General features: G+C 38.0%; 1 protein-coding gene across 1 annotated transcript; it reads left to right on the forward strand.

Annotated features, from left to right (window-relative positions):
* Window positions 1-397: 397 nt before the first annotated feature.
* LOC114351501 (NACHT, LRR and PYD domains-containing protein 14-like) lies at window positions 398-2551 on the forward strand. Its single transcript, XM_028302746.1, has 2 exons — window positions 398-567; window positions 1251-2551. Exons 1-2 carry the CDS (start codon window positions 417-419, stop codon window positions 2549-2551), a joined length of 1452 nt encoding a protein of 483 aa, XP_028158547.1. The 5' UTR covers window positions 398-416.
* Window positions 2552-20456: the final 17905 nt, after the last annotated feature.

Genomic DNA, 20456 nt, shown 5'->3' on the forward strand with positions numbered 1-20456 from the left:
TCAAAAACAGAATACTAGGATTTTTCTATCCTCTATCCAGGCATTGAAAATGGGGATCAAAATTAAAATATCTATAGCTAGAAACTTTATAGTTCCAAAATACTGGACTGTCCTGTCGATGACATTGACAGTGGGGCGCCACCGTCAATACCGGATCGCTGGTTCAGATTTTTGCCATGTTGGAAACCATATACTTGAACGATGGTAGCGCCCCCCTGTCATTGAGTTTGGCGGGACAGTTCAGCGTGGGTCATCTATACCACGACTTTCCTATATAGCACGTCTTTTTTTTCTGAGCTGCCATTTTTTTGACACCGAATTTGACACTTCTCCCTGACATTTGTCTTTCAGTTTCCTACTGACAGAAATAATACACGAATTTTTGATAATTTACAAAACTCATCTTTTCTATCGCAATGGATAACCCTCCAAAAGACAAGGCAAGCAACACCGAGGACATGGAGAGCGACAACCACCCTAGTCCCATGGACTTCGACGTCTACCTTCCGTATGCTTGCAGCCAGCTGCAGGTGGAAGCCGTTATCGTTGTGACCAAAGTGGTTCAGCGTAAGTAGCACAATATTAATAAGAACTTTAATAACGTTAAGCACAATAGACAGCACATCTATGTTAATACTAGCGGCCGCCCGCGACTTCATACGCTTGGACCCTGTTTTACCCCCTTTGGGGTTGAATTTTGCAAATCCCGTCTTAGTGAGCACCTACGTTCTAAAAAGGAACCCCCATGCACAATTTAAGACTCCTAGCACTTGTAGTTTCTGAGATTTCGTGATGATGACTGAGTCAGTCAGTGACCTTTCGCTTTTATATAAATCTATATATTTATTATTATTTTGAAGTCGCCCAAGATGCCATCTCAATGAGGGCTATCGTTTTAGCGCTCACCAGTTAGCGCCACTGTAGAGTAAGGTCCTGTCACTTGCTAGTAGCGAGCGTACTGAGCGTGAAAGTGGTAGGAGGACTGTAGAGTAAGGTCCTGTCAATCGCCAGGGGTGCCAACTATTAAGTATAAAAACGATAGCCCTCATTAGACCAATAGCTTAACGTGAAGCACCATCTGCTTAGATTAATAATGCCCGTTTTCACCATCAATCCCTAATTTCTAAGTGACCCTTATGGTAACACTTAACAGGAATTTTGTTTTCATATGGGTCACTTAAAAATTAGGGATCAATGGTGAAAACGGGCATAAGATTCCTTAACGGAACTCATTTGGTTTTATTTTTCAGAGGAATATGTTAGCATCAGTGCCATGTCAGAGAAATCTAAATCGAAACAAAAAGGCAAGCAACCAAAGATGCCGTCTCACCAGGATCTCGATTCCGACCAGGAACGAGATGAGAAGAGCGTCTCCCCTTCAGTGGAAGACGAGGAAAATGTGATCAACATACTAGCGGTATACGATGCCAACGACAACCTGGTGCAATTGAAGTTCGACAAGAACAAGAACATACCTAGAACAGTGCTCAGAATCATCGGTCTCATCATACAATACCAAATTTACTTGACCACCCTTTGCATCAACAAGGGTATGGACCAATACACCATTTATGAGATTTGCAGGTTCCTCCCGCTCTCGCATTTGACTGATATATGCCTTGACAGCTGTTTCCTCAAAGAAGCTAACTACCACATGCTTTTGGAAAAGCAGAACTGCATCAGGCAACTGTCTTTGGCCAGATGCAGTATCTCTGATGAAGTGGTTCAGACTTTAGCTGAATTGTTGGTGTATCCTCTACCAGCTTCAAAGTCACTGTCAATTCTGAATCTGTCATCTAATAGATTAACTGATTTGGGTGCAAAATACCTATCAGAGGCTTTGCGGTCAAATAGGCAGCTGAGCTATTTAAATCTGGCCGATAATATGATATCAGATGCTGGGGCAGACGAAGTACTGAACACGCTTGTGAATTTTCCACTCTCTTTCAACGAATTGCTATCATCGAGGTCTAGGCACATGGCGTATTTAAAGGAGAAGAGTGAACTAGTGATCCGTATTGCCAGAGAGTTAAGAACGGGGGACTTTGATAGAAGACTGATGAAGCGTAAGTCTGTTAAACCTCCACCGTTAGCGAAAAAGCCCAAAGGCGTAGAAAAGGAGCCTTCTTTGAAGTCTGTGGTAGAATCTAAGAGCACGACAAACATGGATGCGGCTTTCTTAGATAAGGCGACGATAATGGCTGAAAACACGTTGGGAGAATTCAAAGACCCGTTCAACAAAGCCAACACGTTCGTCCAAGATGGCATTGTTTATAGCTACGGTAACAACGCTTTGAGCTACTTGAACTTGTCGTACAACAACTTGAGTTATACATCTGTGAAGAAGTTGGCGAAAGTTTTGGCGTACCAGAAAAAGGTGGATAAGAAACCCAGAGGGTTGGTTAACGTGTCTATCGAGGGTAACTTTCTGCCGGTGTATTGTAGAGAGTTGGCGCATATTGACCAAATATTGGACGTTGGCCTCTCGTCCCACCAGCGAAGGGTGTCGTCCCACAAAAAGCGTCCACAATCCAAACCAAGCGCCAAGTAATTAGTGATCAGTTCCATTAAGTTGGCGCATATTGTCCAAATATTGGACTTTGGCCTTTCGTCCCACCAACGAAGGGTGTGATTTTTAATCGGTTTTCGTTTAGAAAAGTTTATTTAGACTTAGTTTTGGTTTTAGATTTAACTTTGATTATTGATAGGATATTTTAATTGTTTGTTATGTTTAATTTAAGGTATTCAATATATTAAATTATGAAATGTATATTGTATATGTTTTGATTCTTTGTAGCTTCACATAACAACGATATTCCGATAAAAGGTATATAAATTGCCGAAACATCTAAACAAAGGATACCGCTTAGTCTAAAATAAGTAACTTTGTGGATTTGAGCATATAAAACTTAACGTTAAGAAAAATAGTAAGTAGCCTATTCCTTCATATAAAATACAAAACATAAGAAAACTCCTCAATAAACGTTGAGTTTTCTTTGAAAAAGAGTCAGTCTTAGTCAGCTATGATGTGCTCGTAACTTTTGACATACGCAAAATAATAAGATTAAAAATTGCATTACAGATCAAATCTGTAAAAAATATTCGGCTGACACATCAAAGTTCAAACTAAACAAACACGCATTTGCGAGCCCAAAATCACCCTATTCAATCAAATCCCAATTTTATTACACCTCCACAGAATCCTTTTCCCAACAAAGAATTAACATCTTGAGCGCTCCAATCTCAGAGGCACTATTTCCCAAAACTCCCGCTACAAAATTGAGCGCGGGCGGCGGGGGGCGCCGCGCGTCGATATTCGCGCGGAACGGAAGCCATCTTAAAATATAAGAGCCCCCGCCCCCCCTCGCCTCCTTAGACGCTCGGTTTTTCCAACTCTGGCGGTATGGCGGGCAGGGGTGGTGAACAGTTGGGGAAATTTTCCGGTTATAATATTTTTGGGGTGATTTTTCTTGCGGTGTTAATATACAGATCGTGAATTGGGTTTAGAATGTTAGTTTGGAAATTATATCATTAATAATTGAGTCAATTTTTTAGATTAATTCGCAATGCCCGTTATAAATAAAGCTCATCTGGTCGCCAAATTTCTTTAAAAAACCCTCTTTCACTCTTTATGTCAAAACTCATGATAGAGTCATCTTGACGTGGTCTTGACGCCAATCGGTCAGATTTATTTTGTGCTATATTCAACTCTTAAATGGATTATTACATAGGTAGGCTTACAATATTTACATGGGTACATAAATCAAAGGTTATTTCCTTCTTTCAAACGTACACGAAAGCGAAATGAAAACACGAAATGACCTTTGCATTCTCTATAGCAGTTTCCTAAACACATTGATTAAGTCTAAACCTCATTAGTCCTTAAAATAGCAGAAGAAAAGTGGATCATTCACACTACATGAATGTAAAAATTTTGTCAAATTATTATTATGAAAACAGCCTATAAGCCACTCGCTCAAATGTTAAATGTGTCCTATCCCGTACAAAACATGTTTTCGAATTGTACCTATTCATGCCCGTCGCCGCGCCGCGCAGTGACTTACTGGATGGCTTGTATTTTATTTGCACCTACCTGCTTTATAAAAATAAAAAATCACTTTTAATAGAACTGCTGCGCTAAATCGTTTTTGTATTGTTTTATTAAGACAAATTAATGTTTCTCTGTAAGGCCCGGTTTTTTGAATCGTAGTTAAAATAACCAATGGTCAAATTTGACAGATGTCAAATGACAAGTGGTTAAACATCAGAAAAAAATGTTTTTCGAACAATGGTTAGCTTGACTTTTAGTACATTTTTTAACTATTAGTTAACATTTTGTTAATATTTAACCATTAGTAGCAAAATTTAACAAATTGTTATTTTAACTATGAATCAAAAAACTGGGCCTAAGTGATTGCATTGTAATCTTTTTGAGAAATAAATATCTTTAACCACAAAAAAATGTAATGCCCAAAAATTTCAAATGCTCCTGTGAGTAGAACGATTTATTTCATACTTATTGTCTTAGATATATACAGGATACACCTGCCATCAAATATCTCGTTTCATATGTAGCGTCCAATCTATGCTGTCTGGGCTGGCTAGCCCAATTACTCCTCAATCTCGCAGACTCAGACAGTTCTAATGCGTTGTAGACTTGCCAAACGCCTTGCTTTATGATGTTATTTTTTAATTTGTTTTTGGTAATCCAGACTTAAATTAAAAATCGTTTCACAATGGAGACTCAATATTGGTGGAAAATTTGGTAAAAGTATGACATTAATTTTTCAGGAAAATCAAAATAATATAGTTTCGGATCATTCATTCTTTGTGTGTATGAAAAGAGATTAACGTATTGAGTATTTTTGGTTTTGAGGGCTACGCTGTGTCAATCCGATTGAGCCATGTCAGGCGCCTTTGTGACTCGCCTTAATCATTATTACCTGACTGCAAAGTACCTACTTTAATTGTAACGATAGGAGTTCAAACAAGAGAGGAAAACCCTCCGAATATCCTTTGAAGAAAAATATAAACAATTATCATAACCCTAGACCCAAAATAAACACTCTACCGTGCCTTACATTAATTAAGCACTTAGCAATTTGCAACCTGACAACCCCCCTGTTTTCATTATCCACCATCTCCCTCTAACAAAACATCTTAGATATAATAAATTTCTTGCAAACTTACCGCGGAGGTAAATCAATACCGCATTACCCGCACCCACACCGATGCAGAAAAACTATGCGAATGAAAGTATAACGGTGTGTGCACGCACACTCGCGCATTCCCCCACCCCCCGCCCCCGCCCGCGCCTTAGACGCTGGCTTTTTACATGAGTGTAAGCAGCCGGGCAGGGGTGCTCAACATTGGCGGAAAATCGGTTTGCATATTTTTGTAAATTTGTTGAATATTGAAACCTTCAGTTCATTGAAATACCTACTCCTACTTCCTATAATTTAATTAAACGTACATCTTTATTTTCACCTCTCAACAAGTGGGCCTCAGAATGAACATGGACAAGACAAAAATCATGTCTAATGTCCGTGTTGCACCCACTCCTCTGAAGGTTGGAGACTCTACACTCGAAGTTGTCGACAATTATGTATACCTGGGACAAACAGTCCAGTTAGGTAGGTCCAACTTCGAGAAAGAGGTCAATCATCGAATCCAACTCGGATGGGCAGCGTTCGGGAAGCTTCGCCATATACTCATGTCCGAAATACCGCAGTGTCTCAAGACGAAAGTCTTCGAGCAGTGTGTGTTGCCAGTGTTGACATATGGATCCGAAACGTGGTCGCTTACTATGGGCCTCATAAGAAGGCTCAAGGTCACCCAAAGGGCGATGGAGCGGGCTATGCTCGGAGTTTCCCTGCGTGATCGAATCAGAAATGAGGAGATCCGTAGGAGAACCAAAGTAACCGACATAGCTCGCAGAATTGCTAAAATCAAGTGGCAGTGGGCGGGGCACATAGCTCGTAGAGACGATGGCCGTTGGGGCAGGAAAGTTCTCGAGTGGCGACCACGGGCTGGAAAACGTAGCGTGGGCAGGCCTCCTACTAGATGGACCGACGATCTGGTAAAGGTCGCGGGAAGAGCCTGGATGCGGGCAGCGCAGGACCGTTCATTGTGGAAAACCTTGGGGGAGGCCTTTGTCCAGCAGTGGACGTCATTTGGCTGAAACAACATCTTTATTTTGTTTTGTATGTCATAACCATGATGGAACTATTTTGCCAACGTGATTATTTCGCTCAAGAGTCTCAAAACATCCAATTCGCTCAAGTTTAGTCCAATGAATTAATTTTAAAAATTTAGTGCATCGCTGCTTTGTCTTAAATCTAAATCGAATCTTGTCATCATTCATTTCAGCCACAGGACGTCCATTACTGAACATTATGCCTCCCCCAGTAGTGTGTGTGGAGGACCGACGACCTCATAAAGGTAACAGGAAGTCGCCGTGGGCGAGGGGCCTTATTTCGCAGTCCCCGGTCCCATTTTTTTGATAACTTGATTTTATGATGTAATTTCGATTTTATTTTTGTGTTTGACTCATCATCATAAACCTAATTCGAAGAGTAAATTATTTTCTCTATTCTTATACTTACTTAAGCACCAGAAATTGGACTGGGAGAAAATACAACATGGCATAAAATTCACGTTTTGTTTCAAAAAAGTTCCCACCGATCAACTAATTTCGTCGACTGTGTTAAAAACGACATTGTAATCTTTTCTTAAAACTGGTTACAAACGAATAAAATACGTCGTGCAAAAATCCTGTTTCTAACAAAAATAGTAGATCACCACAAAGATTCGGATAAGTAGGAATCATCTTTCCCTTACTGTCCGAAACCGGTTTCGGACAATTGCGACTTAAGTTTGTAATTGAGTCCGCCGACCCTCACGACAGGTTTCGAAAAACCCTAAAACGAATGTGGGAATCTTGAAGTTCGAATTCGTCTTGACAAACTTGTTCGATTTCGAAGAAATGTGGGGTTTCAACAGGTTTCCAAAATATCTTGTTTTGTGGGAATCCTATCTTCTTAAAAGTATTTTTAGGGTGGATTTTATTATAGAGAGACAAGTTTGTACAATTTGAAGATTTGGAAAAGGAATACAAGTTTTTTTTTTACTTGCGTAACGCGTAACCAGCCAGTGTCGTGTTATGGTATTCCTTTTGTCGTGTTTCGTATTCAAAATGGAAGGTCGTGTGAAAAAACTAAGGTTATGGGAAAACCTTAACGTTGTTACACAACCCTTGATTTGAATTAGAGTTCTTTTTAAATAACGAATAAGTAGAGAAGAAGAAGCGTAACGTGTGTAACAAAAATGGGAAATTCAACATTTTCCTGCTGAAGTCATTTGTGCTTTTTGGAACAAAACATACTGAGTGAAAAGGCTTCATACTGATTTATAATAATATAATACTACAAATACAAAAAAAAACACTCTTACTGTACCTACTGTTTTACACCTTTACTATCTATGAATCTGAAATAAGGTTTTCATTATAATAAAATACCCATATTTTTCTAGATACTGAATTTATGATGGATGAATGATGCACCAAAAATTATAACTTTACAAATAAACCATACAAAGTAATAAACTTATAATAAAACACAAAAATAACACACTAACAATAATTCTTTCCCCTAAAATGGACAACACCACAACAGGTTAACAAAAACAAATTCCCATGACCAACTTAGACTCGTTTCATTTCTTACGCGTGTCTTCCCATTGTTACAGGTATGATCTTTAAATCTATCACCATAAGGTTCAGATTAACTAGCTGTTAAAATAGCCCGAGGGATCACAATAACCTGTATTTTCTTGGCCACAGGTGAATTTGGGACACTTGGTCAGTTTACGTTCCACTTCTTATGGATGAAGAAGTTATAAGTTTAAGAAGTTGGTTGTTTTTTGCGTGGTTGTGTTTTGTGAAGTGTGTGCAGTGGTGAATTTACAAGAAAACTTGGCTGGAGCTTGAGGACTAATTTATATGTAAGTACTTTTCTTATTTATTTAATTTTTAATGCCATAGAAAGCCATAGAAATTGGTACTTAAGACGCGCTTAATGCCATAAATTATTCTCGCAGTTAACTTTCTGGTTATCTTTTATTCTTTCAAATTATTAATACTATTACTACAACTAATATACATACCTACTTATCTAACTCTTAACTTAAAAGATAAGTGTACATTAAATTCATAACAAAAACATTTATCCCAACTAGTCCCAACTAATCCCAACTAATATTATAAATGCGAAAGTAACTCTGTCTGTCTGTCTGTCTGTCTGTCTGTCTGTCTGTCTGTCTGTCTGTCTGTCTGTCTGTCTGTCTGTCTGTCTGTCTGTTACGCTTTCCCGCTTAAACCTCGCAACCGATTTTGATGAAATTTGGCATAGAGATAGTTTGAGTCCCGGGAAAGAACATAGGATAGTTTTTATCCCGGTTTTTGAAACAGGGACGCGCGCGATAAAATTTTTCTGTGACAGACAAAATTCCACGCGGGCGAAGCCGCGGGCGGAAAGCTAGTATTACATATTATGATTTTATAATGACCTGCCCAGAGAGTTGAGAGTTCGGTACGGGTGGAAAAATCCAAATAAGACACAACGTAGTAGCACAACTAAAGCCTTAGTTTACTCAAGTGATAAGAAAATGTGTTTGTGATGATGTTAATAACAGTATCAGAGGTACAAAAATGTGATTTTGCTTTGTCTCTTCTACTTTCGTCTTTTGGTCATAGATAATCCAATTTTTTCACCGAAGGTGCTATACCTACCGGAATTTCATGACAGTATACTCGCTCAGTACGACAGAAGCTTTTATTAAGATACAAAAAAGTACAAAATTATTTTAACACAAAGTAATGTATAATCCTATCCACCTAGAACAAAAAAGAGTATTGTGTTTATAAAACAACTTTTGATAAAGATGCTGGTAAAGTAGCCGAGTTTCTTTCGCTGCTACTTTGAGAAGAATCTCATTACTGTCCCACATTATTGCCCTGAAGTTGTGGTAACGTTTAAATGGGACGTGTAAAAACGCTTTTAAAAACCCTTATTTAAAAAACCTTTCATGACTTTAGTCGGTGTTTGGTTTAGATAAGCCTTAAGAAATAAAGTGTGTGAAATTAATTAATGAAAGCAAACTCTCGGATCTTGCCGAATATAAAATAAAATGAGCCCTGTTTAGGATAGAGCTTAAAAGCTTTAAAAAGCTACGGGAGGAAGTTAATTCGATTGCCAGAGGTTTACCTATGGATTGCGGATAAAAGTTGCGCTATTTTTCGAGAAACTGAAGTAGATTTGATATTGCAATAATAGTGAATAAGTTGCATAAAAATATAGAGAGCGATTGGGTATTTAAAAAGGGTTAGGATAGAATATTTTTTAAATAACTTGAAAAAATCAAACTGCCTATGGTGGGAATCGAACCCACGACCTTTCGCTTGCCGGGCGACTGCTCTTCCATCTGAGCTACTTAGATACTGGATGAACCAGTCAATTTTTTTTCAAGCTTTTTAAAAAAAACTCTTAACGCCAGATTTTTTTTAATAACTATAGGATAGAGTTTTTACACAATTATTATAATTGTTAATTAATGCAAAAACTACTGAACGTATTTTCAGCATTATAGTTAACTATAATGAATTCCACGCGGACGAAGCCGCGGGCATAAGCTTACATATTTAATTTTCATCCCAATTCTGGTCTTTTTCTTTAGGAATATTTCATAAATCAAGTCTATAACTGAAGCATAGTATATTGTACTAATAGGGGCGATTTTTCAAACAAAAATGGTAACTCTTATGTGTCGACGACTGTACTTTAGTCCAGTAATTTTAACCTTAATAAGTACTTATTACTCGCAGTGATGTTCCCATCTTTTAAATAAAAATTATTATTCATGAAAATCTAAACATCACCGTATGTAATAACCAAACAAAACATTAAGGACGCCCAAATAAAAATTAAAATTCAGGCGGCGCGCGTAAACAAAACAATACCCTAATTAGGCATTTAATTATAAATCCACCATGAATTCTTAACACACTAGACATATTAAATTTTCATCTTCCCCCGCCAGCACGCCTATGGCGTATCGTATGGCCCCATCTCCGCGTCTTTCGAGGGGACGGTATAAAATAGTTATAGAGGGTAGGGGGTGCTACTTAACCGTTTTTAGGAGACACCCCACCCGACGCAGAAACACCCCACTACTTCTACCCCACTTCCTGTTCCCGCACCTCCTTCCTCCCTCCCCACCCCGCTATAACTACTCATATATTTTTGCAAAATTCTTACCGAGGGTTCGCAATACCTGCCCGCTTTTATAGTTCGTTCGAATCTCAAATGGGCGACGCTCATTGGTGTTTTTGCAGTAGTGTGAGGGTTCCAAATTTGAATTCGGGTCGCGCGATTTAGTTTTAATTTCGTGGGATTCCGTTAAAATGGCGGTTTGTTTTCGTTTTTCGACGCGGCGTGCATGGGGAATTATTTTAGGTTGCCAGTATCAGGTGGATTGGCTTAATGTAAATAGTCGCTGTTTAATATTCATGCCGCCTTTTGATGTTAGTAATTTAACTGAAGTCCAACGGTGGGAAAGTTTGAGCGCGTTTAACATAAAGTTGAGTCTTAAGACGTTTGCTTATGTTGCTTGTGTAACAACATCGTGTTAACGCCTTACAACAAATCGTAAGAAATATTAGTTGCTTTACGTAGCTAAATAAAATAAAATCAACATAAACCTTAGTATAAAACATATTAATTATGAGGTGATAATCATGTCGTACTTTTCTACTTTATTTTATTTATTTTTATTTTATTTTTATTCTACAAGGAAAACAATACAGTGTTGAAACTATGTAGACTAACATTTTAGAAAACTTATAACCATTAACATGTTTTCACATTTAGAGCCTGAGTAATGCTTGTTTATCAATAAAAAAATAGAAAAGAAGTTACCAAGCCAGAGTTACCTACTACTAATTAAATTAAAGCTTAATACAAGCAATCATGATTATACATCCTATATTTACATATTATTAAAGAACAGTTACACCTGAATCTTTTTGTTTTCTAAATTCTAAAGCCATGTAATCATTAGGCAACATTTGTTGATAAGCACTGTTTATAAACTGTACATAAACAATGTTTCATAATGTTTCATAATGTTTCATCATCTCTGCAAACAGTTTATAAACAGTCCATAAACATAGGTGATGAAACATTGTTTATGATACATGTTGCCGTGCTCCCCGCTATGAGTGGAGAGCAAGAGTGGACGGCCAAGTTTCAGAAACCTGTGTTTACTTATAATAAACTTGTTTCACACTAGTCATAAACAGTTTATCAACAAGTGTTGCCCAATGAATACATAGCTTAAGGATTTACTCGTTTAAACATCTAAGAGAAAACAAAAAACTTGAGAACTGAACTGCCGTTGTCGAAACTGGTAACAAAAGTAAACTTAACCACCTTTTGTCCTTTGTTAAAAGGCTAGTTATTCTTAATGTAACTAAAAGGTCAGGGAAATCTCATTTTATGATTTTATTTGTTTTTATACATTTCAAATCATTCAAGTCATATTTTAACTGACAAAGGAGCGAGCTCTACCACAGAATAATGAATACAAGGTAGAAATGTTTTTCTTTCAGACCTACACACACTAGCATAACAGTTTCCAAATAAAGCTTAATCTTAACAACAAACAAAAGTTAACCATAAAGTATTATTATAATTATAAAAGAAAGCATTAACTATTTTTATCTTATCAAGCATATTTTCTTCGTGGCGCACTGGCATATAAAAAAAACCTGACACCTTTTTAAATCCGAAAAAAGTCAACCATAAAAGTATTATTCAAATTCAAAAAGAGAACATTAACGATTTTCGCGAACTCCTAGGCAGAAGCCGCGCAAATTCCATTAGGAATCGCGCGCATTGCGCGAGTTGCGCGGGCGAGGTGGGCGCGCTCGCGACGCACAACCACGTAACTGCACTCTGGAAAATTAAAAATATTTTTTTTATTTAAAATACGAGAATGCGCGAATTTTGTGCTTTACGTCCATTTTATTTTAATAAGAGAGCTTTCTAAATAACTTTATTTAGTAGAGTTATAATTTAAAATGTTTTTATTTGCTTAAGAAGGTACGAAAACATCTAAAATACGCGGAGATGAAGTGGCGCAACGATTGTTCGTTGTCAGTGGATCGAACCCGTAACCTCTGATCGAAACTAAAAGGATAAATGGATGTCAATCTTAGTGATGTAAAGATATAGCCCTAAAAACAGTAAAATAAATCATCATCAATATGAAGTGCAATTTACCAGATGCAATTCAACATAATGTATAACTGTTTTGCATTTTTATTTAAATATTGTGATGTTACATAAACTACACGATATTGTATAAGAACTGTTACGGATAATAGAGAAAAAAATACACTAGTTTATTGGCTAAACTATAAAACGGGCATCAAAATAAAGTTAATAATTGAGAATGTTACTAGGTATGCAAAATCACTTGAAACCTATGTTACAGTTAAGCTTTTACATTTACAAATACATTAGTTTTTATTTCATTCAAAAATACCCAGTAGTTATGATTTTATAGGCATTCAAAGTTCGCTTAAATATTGAGTCCCGCCGACGGTCACGTGACCCCGCGTGACGTACATTCACAGTGTCCGCTCACTAGAAAACGGATATAAACATACTTAAAAACATTTTTTTTTTGTAAATACAAACTTATTATACATATTAACACCCAGACCCATCACAGAAATTAAAATTGAACCAAACCCAAACTTGATGCGATTGTGTCGTTTTCTTGCGAATTACCTTCCAGCTCCATCATTAGACCCTGATTACTAATATAGAATTAAAATACTCATCAATACAAAACGAACGAGCCCAAACTCGATGCATTTAAGTCGTTTTATTATAGAGTTCCTATGGCTACCTTCCAGCTCCATCATCAGATCAGCACCATGTCATCATAATATTGCATGGTCATCCAAAGCACATGTGTTTGCGAAATTTCAGCTTAATCGGTTGCCTGGAAGTAGGTCTTAATTCAGCTTGCAAGATTCCACCCATACAAATATGAGCCAGTCACTGTAATATGACGTCACGCGCATTAAATGGCGGGACGGCCGCCGCCCGCACTTTTAAAATTCAATATCTTGGAAACTAATTGACGTATCGAAATAATTCTTTCACGTGTATTTTTTATTTTTAACAGAGAATACAGAAAGCTAAAAAACAAAATTAGTGAACATTCTTCATAAAAAATAAGTACCTATAACTTTGTAACATTACAATTTCACTTACATCCCTCTGCCCACGAGCCGTGACTGTCTTGATACAGCATATAAGTCGATCGTGGGGGTGGTTTTTACATTCACCCCTCAAGTATACCCACCCCACCGTGGCTCAACCCGCGGCTTCCCCCCGTCTTTCACCCCTTACAATACGGCCCATTTTGGCGTGGCAAAGTTTACGTGGCTTTACCCAGGATGGGGGGTAGGGGGGAGGTAATCTTAATATTAATATCGTCTTGGGATGCTCCACACATGACGAAGTTTTATGTTGATATGTTATGTAGTATATGTTGGATTAGAGCTATGTTGCCATTTTATGTGCACCGTTTATGGCGATATATTGAATATTGTACGACTTTGTGAGGTTTTATGCGCAGTAAATGTTACGATGATGAACTAGTTATGGTCGGAATGAAGAACTTGTGATGAACAAGGCATAAGTAATGGCTTGTTCTGGACTTGTCTTTGTAAAACCCAGTGTTATTCAGTCAAAATACACAAATACAGATAAAAGTCTCTAATTCTTCTTAAAATCGATACGACAACACTCTGACAGATTTTATCTGAAAAAAAAATTATAATACAAGCCGCCAAGATGACAGTCACGTAAAATATTTTTTTTAATTTTGCCAAAAATAATTTTAAAAAATCAGGAAAAAAATTTAGTTGCACCCTTTTTCGTTAAGAGAGTAGAAAAAAATAGCACAAAAAATAATATCCTATGTTATACACATTTCAAGATGTTCAAAACACGTCATGACAAAAATGTGTTCAATATTAAAAATAAACGCGCTACTCATTATATTTCTCTTATGATAGTCATGTATAGAATAATAATTAACTTTAATAAAAATATTTTCCGTAGTTCATGCTTAAGAATATCATCCATCCTACGTCAAAACTTTCTAGCTCTAATATTAATAAGATAGAGTTAGCAGAATACAAATATTCTTAACACAAAGCACAGATTCTGGCAAGATGCCAGCGCTGGGGGTGCAATAATCTCGAAGGCTCTAAATATCACTGCTGTTACAATTTCTTAGTCATATCTCATGTGATAGAAAGGATACAAACATCTGGAACCGTGCTTTGCAAAAATAATGACGTCGTTTCAGAACCGTTTGACTGGCAAATACACGTAATGACGTCACTTTTTCGCGAACCCAATCGATAATGATATCAACTATAATCTTATGTTACAGTTATTTAATTGAGTAGTTGACCACTTTAAACTAATAAAATAAAGTACCATAAACCAAGGTATAACTTCTCAAAAAAACTTTTAAGTAGCCCTGAAAAACCTGAAAAGAAAAGTTTTCAAAGTTTCAATTATAAATAACTAGCTGACCCGGCGAACTTTGTTCCGCCTTAATGGCAATAAATAAGCAGACTTTTTTTTATTTCGAACGAGATAAAAAGTATCCTTGTCCTTCTCCTGGCTCTAAACTGCCTCCCTGACAATTTTCAGCTAAATCGGTTCAGCCGTTCTTGAGCTATAAGTGGAGTAACTAACACGACTTTCTTTTATTCACCACTAAATTTTTATCACCGAAAAAATTTTAACAGGTTATGTAGAAACGTGTGAAAAATTTAAAGCAAAAGAAAAAGAAATGTTTTTCATAAAGTTAATTTTTTTATTAAATTTTCTTTAGTCCGTATTTTACGCGTCACAGCTGGGTCACTCCGCTGTTCGCTAGAGTAGTCGTACGCGCTCGCACGTTGCATCGATCTCTCTGGCTCGCTCACGCCTCGACCACGCTTCCAGTGTTATTATTACATACTTAGCTAACTTAGACCATTTTGAATTCTAATAAGTGTTACATTATCGTACGTAAATAGTGCTAGCGACGCGTGTGTCAATAAATTACCAATTTTAGGAGGATATTTTGAGTCACTTTATTTTACTTTTTTTTTTGCACAAATGGGATCAGTATCAATAACTCATTACCCAGAATTTTTTTTTTCGGTGATTAAAATTTAGTGGTGTATATAACTAAAAGGTATGGGAGAGACGTGTTTTGACATCTTATAAAAAGTAACCACGACGAATCTAAGGTTGAGTTCTTCTTCTTCTTCTTCTTTTAATGGCGATGAACTTGTGTTTTTCGCCACAGGGCACACTGTTCCGCCAATGTCACGTGCGCAGCTTTAACACGGTGTAGGTATTTTGATAAATTTAAATTTTTTAAAGTTAAGCTAAGCAAAATACCTAAAACAAAGAGACATCACAAATAAGACAACACAATACATAAACATAACACATAAAAATAAACACAAATGTGGAGGTTTGGTTTTCTGCTAGCTCTTGCTTGTTACAAATTAATTTTGTTAATGTTAATAAATTTAACTAGAGATTTCAAAGTATGGGGATTAGTAAAGTTAAGGACACATTTAAGGTTAGTCGGAAAAGGGGAATTTTTGGGNTAGGCGGCAAAAATCACTTCTTCTTCTTCTTCTTCTTTTAATGGCGATGAACTTGTGTTTTTCGCCACAGGGCACACTGTTCCGCCAATGTCACGTGCGCAGCTTTAACACGGTGTAGGTATTTTGATAAATTTAATTTTTTTTTTTAAATATGCTAAGCAAAATACCTAAAACAAAGAGACATCACAAATAAGACAACACAATACATAAACATAACACATAAAAATAAACACAAATGTGGAGGTTTAGTTTTCTGCTAGCTCTTGCTTGTTACAAATTAATTTTGTTAATGTTAATAAATTTAACTAGAGATTTCAAAGTATGGGGATTAGTAAAGTTAAGGACACATTTAAGGTTAGTCGGAAAAGGGAAATTTTTGGGAAGGAAGTCGTATAACGAATGGTTAATTTTGGGGCAGTTGAAAAAGATGTGGTTAGCTGTTCCTTCATCCAAGCCGCATTCGCATATGGAGCTATCCTTAATCCGCATTTTGGCAAGATGCACAGGGGTACATGCGTGACCTATACGCAGGCGAGAGATAATGGACACTGTCTTTTTTGGCAAGTGGGGGTGTTTGAAGAACCAGGGTCTAGAGGGAATATCCTGTTGGATATCAGCATAATATTTGCCTACGAATCTCTTAGAGTTAGCCCAGTGAGTATCCCATGACTTGAATAGGTGTTTACGTGGGAGCGAAGAGACATCATGTGCAAATAATTTATAATGATCAAGTGAACCTGTGGATATAGCATTTTTAGCACATGTGTCTACAGTTTCATTGCCAGGGATACCTCGGTGGCTTGGGATCCAGGCTAAAACGATATTTAAGCCACGCTGTTTACTCTCAAAAAGGGCTTCTCTAATTTTGAAGATGATAGGAAATTTGGATTTGGATTTAAACGGGTTAGCTACGATAGACTGGAGGCAGCTCAAAGAGTCGGTAAAGATCAAGGTGTTATTAAGATGGTGTGAGATAGTATAACGAATAGCCTCTAATATAGCGACTGATTCTCCAGTGAAGACTGATGTAACTGGTGGACACTTAAAACTTAGTGCAATTCTGTATGAAGGTATCCAGACTGCAGCGCCAGTACATCCACCCTCATCTAGCTTGGAGGCATCAGTGTAAATTTTTAGCCAGCCTTGCCAGTGCTCGGAGACAATATTGATAAATTCCTGACCAGCTGAGCAGGAGTCCTTAGAAATGCCAAAGTTAAGGATTATTGAGGGATGGAAAAGAAGGGAATCATAGCTATTGCTGAAGAGAGGATTCAATGGGATTTTTTCAATTGGAGTAGGGAGGCGGTTAAATTTTTGGTAACTCAACAAAACACAAGGTGTACTCTGAGAGGAGTCAGCAGAGCTACTTAGTGAAGAGAGGAGAGCCAGTTTTTCATTCAAAGGGTGATTGGAATTTTGAGAGATTTTAACGTAAAACCGGTCACTTAGGTATTGTCTACGCAAATATAGGGGAGGTTCCACACATTCAATTTGCAGAGCATTAATAGGTGAGGATTTCATAGCTCCCAGTATTATACGTAGACATTTGGATTGGGTTTTATTAAGTTTTTCAAGAGCAGATTTATTACAGGGGTCTAAAAGAAATGAAGCATAATCAAAGTGGCTGCGAACAATGGCGTTATAAAGTAATTTTTGTGAGTATGGATGAGCACCCCACCAGGTACCTGAAAGGGCACGGAGGATATTTAGCCCTTTTTCAGCCTTACCAAGAATGTAATTGAAATGGGGAATACCTGATAACCGAGAGTCTAAAATTATACCTAGGAATTTCACTTGGTTGATACAAGGAACGCTATCACCGTTTAATGTTATATCCACCTCTGGTGTGTTACGTTTTCGAGTAAAAGTGACGCAACTACATTTTGGAACTGAAATAGATAGTCCATGATTTGTCATCCAGGCATTAAGATACTCTAGAGCAGAGTTTAGGCGCGAACTTGTTTCGGATATAGATTTGGATGAATGATAGAGGGCAATGTCATCTGCGTACTGAAGGATACTGCAAAAAGAGTCTACAGTTCTACTAAGATCGTATGTGTAAATGCTGTAAAGTAAAGGGCTGAGTACAGATCCTTGCGGGAGCCCTTTCCAGACTAAACGGGGAACCATAGAGTCTTGGTATCTCACTGCTATTGATCGTGACATCAACGTGTTGCAGATGAGACGTACCAGTTTCTCCGGGATACTCAGATAGAGCAATTTTTGCCTGAGTATTGGGAGCAACACATTATCGTACGCAGACGCTATATCTAAGAAGACCCCAACGAGGTAATCCTTGTTTTTAAAAGCTACGCGAATATCCGTCGTTAGAATACTTAGACTATCTAAAGTACTAAAGCCTTTGCGGAAACCAAATTGGGATTTATCCAAAATATTATTTGATTCCAAGAACCATTCGAGACGATTTTTAAGTATGTGTTCCATTATTTTAAGGAGAACGGAAGAAAGGGCAATAGGACGGTAAGAGTTATGATCCAAAGGTTCTTTTCCTGGTTTGGGAATAGGAATTATAATTTGTTGTTTCCAAGCTTCCGGTAGAGTACCTTGGTCAAAAAACGAATTTATTAAATTTAGGAAGAAAAGTTTGGCACTTTCCGGAGATTTAATTATAAAAGAGTAAGGAATTCCATCTGCTCCAGGAGATGAATCCTTTAAGCCGTCAAGAGCTGATAAAAGTTCTTCAAAGGAGAAGGGCCGATCTAGGATATTTGATTGGGGGAGAAAACAACTTATTGAAGGGAGGCTATCCATAAAAGGAACAAAGGGAGGGGCTAGTTTGTCCGCGAAATCATTTAGCCAAGCTGTAGGGTTGTTAGACGGGGCATTTATAGGGATTAAGGATATACGGAATCTTTTAATTTGTTTCCAGACAATAGAGGAAGGGGTCCTTGGAGACATATTTTCACAAAAATTTATCCATCCCTTCTTCTTTTTTTTGGCTAAAAACTTTCTTGTTTGTGCAGCAATTTTTTGGTAAAGGATGTAATTCTCCATGGTCATTGAACGGTTGTACCTTTTTTCAACTTCCTTACGTTTTTGAACACTGGCTGTACATTCAGAATCCCACCAAGGAGGAGATGTTTTCCGAGATGGATTTTTCAATGGTATGTGATCATCTGCTGATGTTTGTAAGGTGTTAACAAAATCAGAGTATACTGAGAGGGCATTATCATTATTGACTGAAGGTAAATTTTTCAATTTTTCATTGACTGATGCATGGTAGGCAAGCCAGTCAGCTTTATTTAAATTATATTTTAAAAGAGGAGGTGGGCGATTTATTGGGGAGTTATTATTAGGCAAAGATACTATAATGGGGAAATGATCACTACCAAATGTGCTGTTTAGGACTTTCCATGAGCAGAGTGAGGTCAAATTTGGAGAACAGAATGACACATCTACGGCCGATGCTGGGTTTTGGGTTGGAGCACATCTTCTTGTTGGACAACCATTATTCAAAATACAAAGGTCAAGTTCATCCAAAAGGTCTAGGAGCAATGAACCTGGAGAGTCGGAATGGTAGGAGCCCCATAAAACGTGGTGCGCATTTAAGTCACCCAAGATTATAACTGGAGGAGGGACAGATAGAATAGCAGAGCGCAGTTCATTGATGGAGGAAGCGTTAGGGCGGGGAATGTATACAGATAAAAGGGAGATATCAAATATTCGTATAGCCACGACATTGATGTCTTGGCTATGCGAAGGAAGGGGGAGTTGATTATAGGGAAGGAAGCGTCTTACAAGTAAGGCACTTCCCGCGTAGCCATCATTCCTATCATCCCGGAGGCATGCGTATCCTGATACACGGAAATGTGAACCAGGAACCAGCCACGTCTCCGAGATAGCTAGGACTGATGGAGAGTATTTACTAATAAGAAAAGTTAATTCATGTTTTTTGCGCCTAATACTTTGGCAGTTCCACTGGACCACCTCCTTGTCCATTATTATTAGAAGTTATCTGCGAGATTTGGGAAAGCATTTGCGCAACGTTGGGCGGTAGGGCGGTATTACGACCAGAAACAATATGAATGATTAGAGAGAGAACCATCTGTAAAAGGTTATCCTCTCCCAGGGAAGGAGAAGAGTCACCGTTCAGGGCACAACCATTAGGCAGGGAGGAGGCACAATTACCAATTATGGCTTGGTGCGCCTGCTTATCGTAACCCTTGTCTAACGGAGTATGAGGGCGGGGTGTTCGGGGAATGGTCTTTCGGTATGAGATCGTTTGGTTGGGATGTGAGGAGTGACGTAAGGAAGGTTGAGAAGCGGGACTGGTGGATTGAGAGGATGGAGATTTTGCAATGTCCGCATATGATTTGCGGGCAGGAGGAAACTGAGAGGAGGCCTGAGAGTAGGAAATGTTATCCTGAGACATTGATACTTTGATAGCCTTTTGTCGAGAGTGCTCTGGGCAGGACTTGTTTGTGGCAAAGTGGTGACCTAAACAATTGATGCAAGTGGATTTGGCCTCCGTGACATTACATTCTTCTGCTGTGTGAGGTTGAGTGCAACGATAGCACCTAGGTTTAGACCTACATTGAGCCTTGATATGACCAAACCGACAGCAATTGAGGCATTGGATTGTCGGGAGTTGGTAAGTCTCGACTGGGATGGAATTGTGGCAGCAGAAGACTCTCTGTGGCAGGACTTGTCCCTTGAATGTTACTACAACTGATTG

This window comes from Ostrinia furnacalis, unplaced genomic scaffold (genome assembly GCF_004193835.3).
Source record: "Ostrinia furnacalis isolate ACB-3 unplaced genomic scaffold, ASM419383v2 OfSCF1159, whole genome shotgun sequence".
In the NCBI taxonomy this organism is placed as follows: domain Eukaryota; kingdom Metazoa; phylum Arthropoda; class Insecta; order Lepidoptera; family Crambidae; genus Ostrinia; species Ostrinia furnacalis.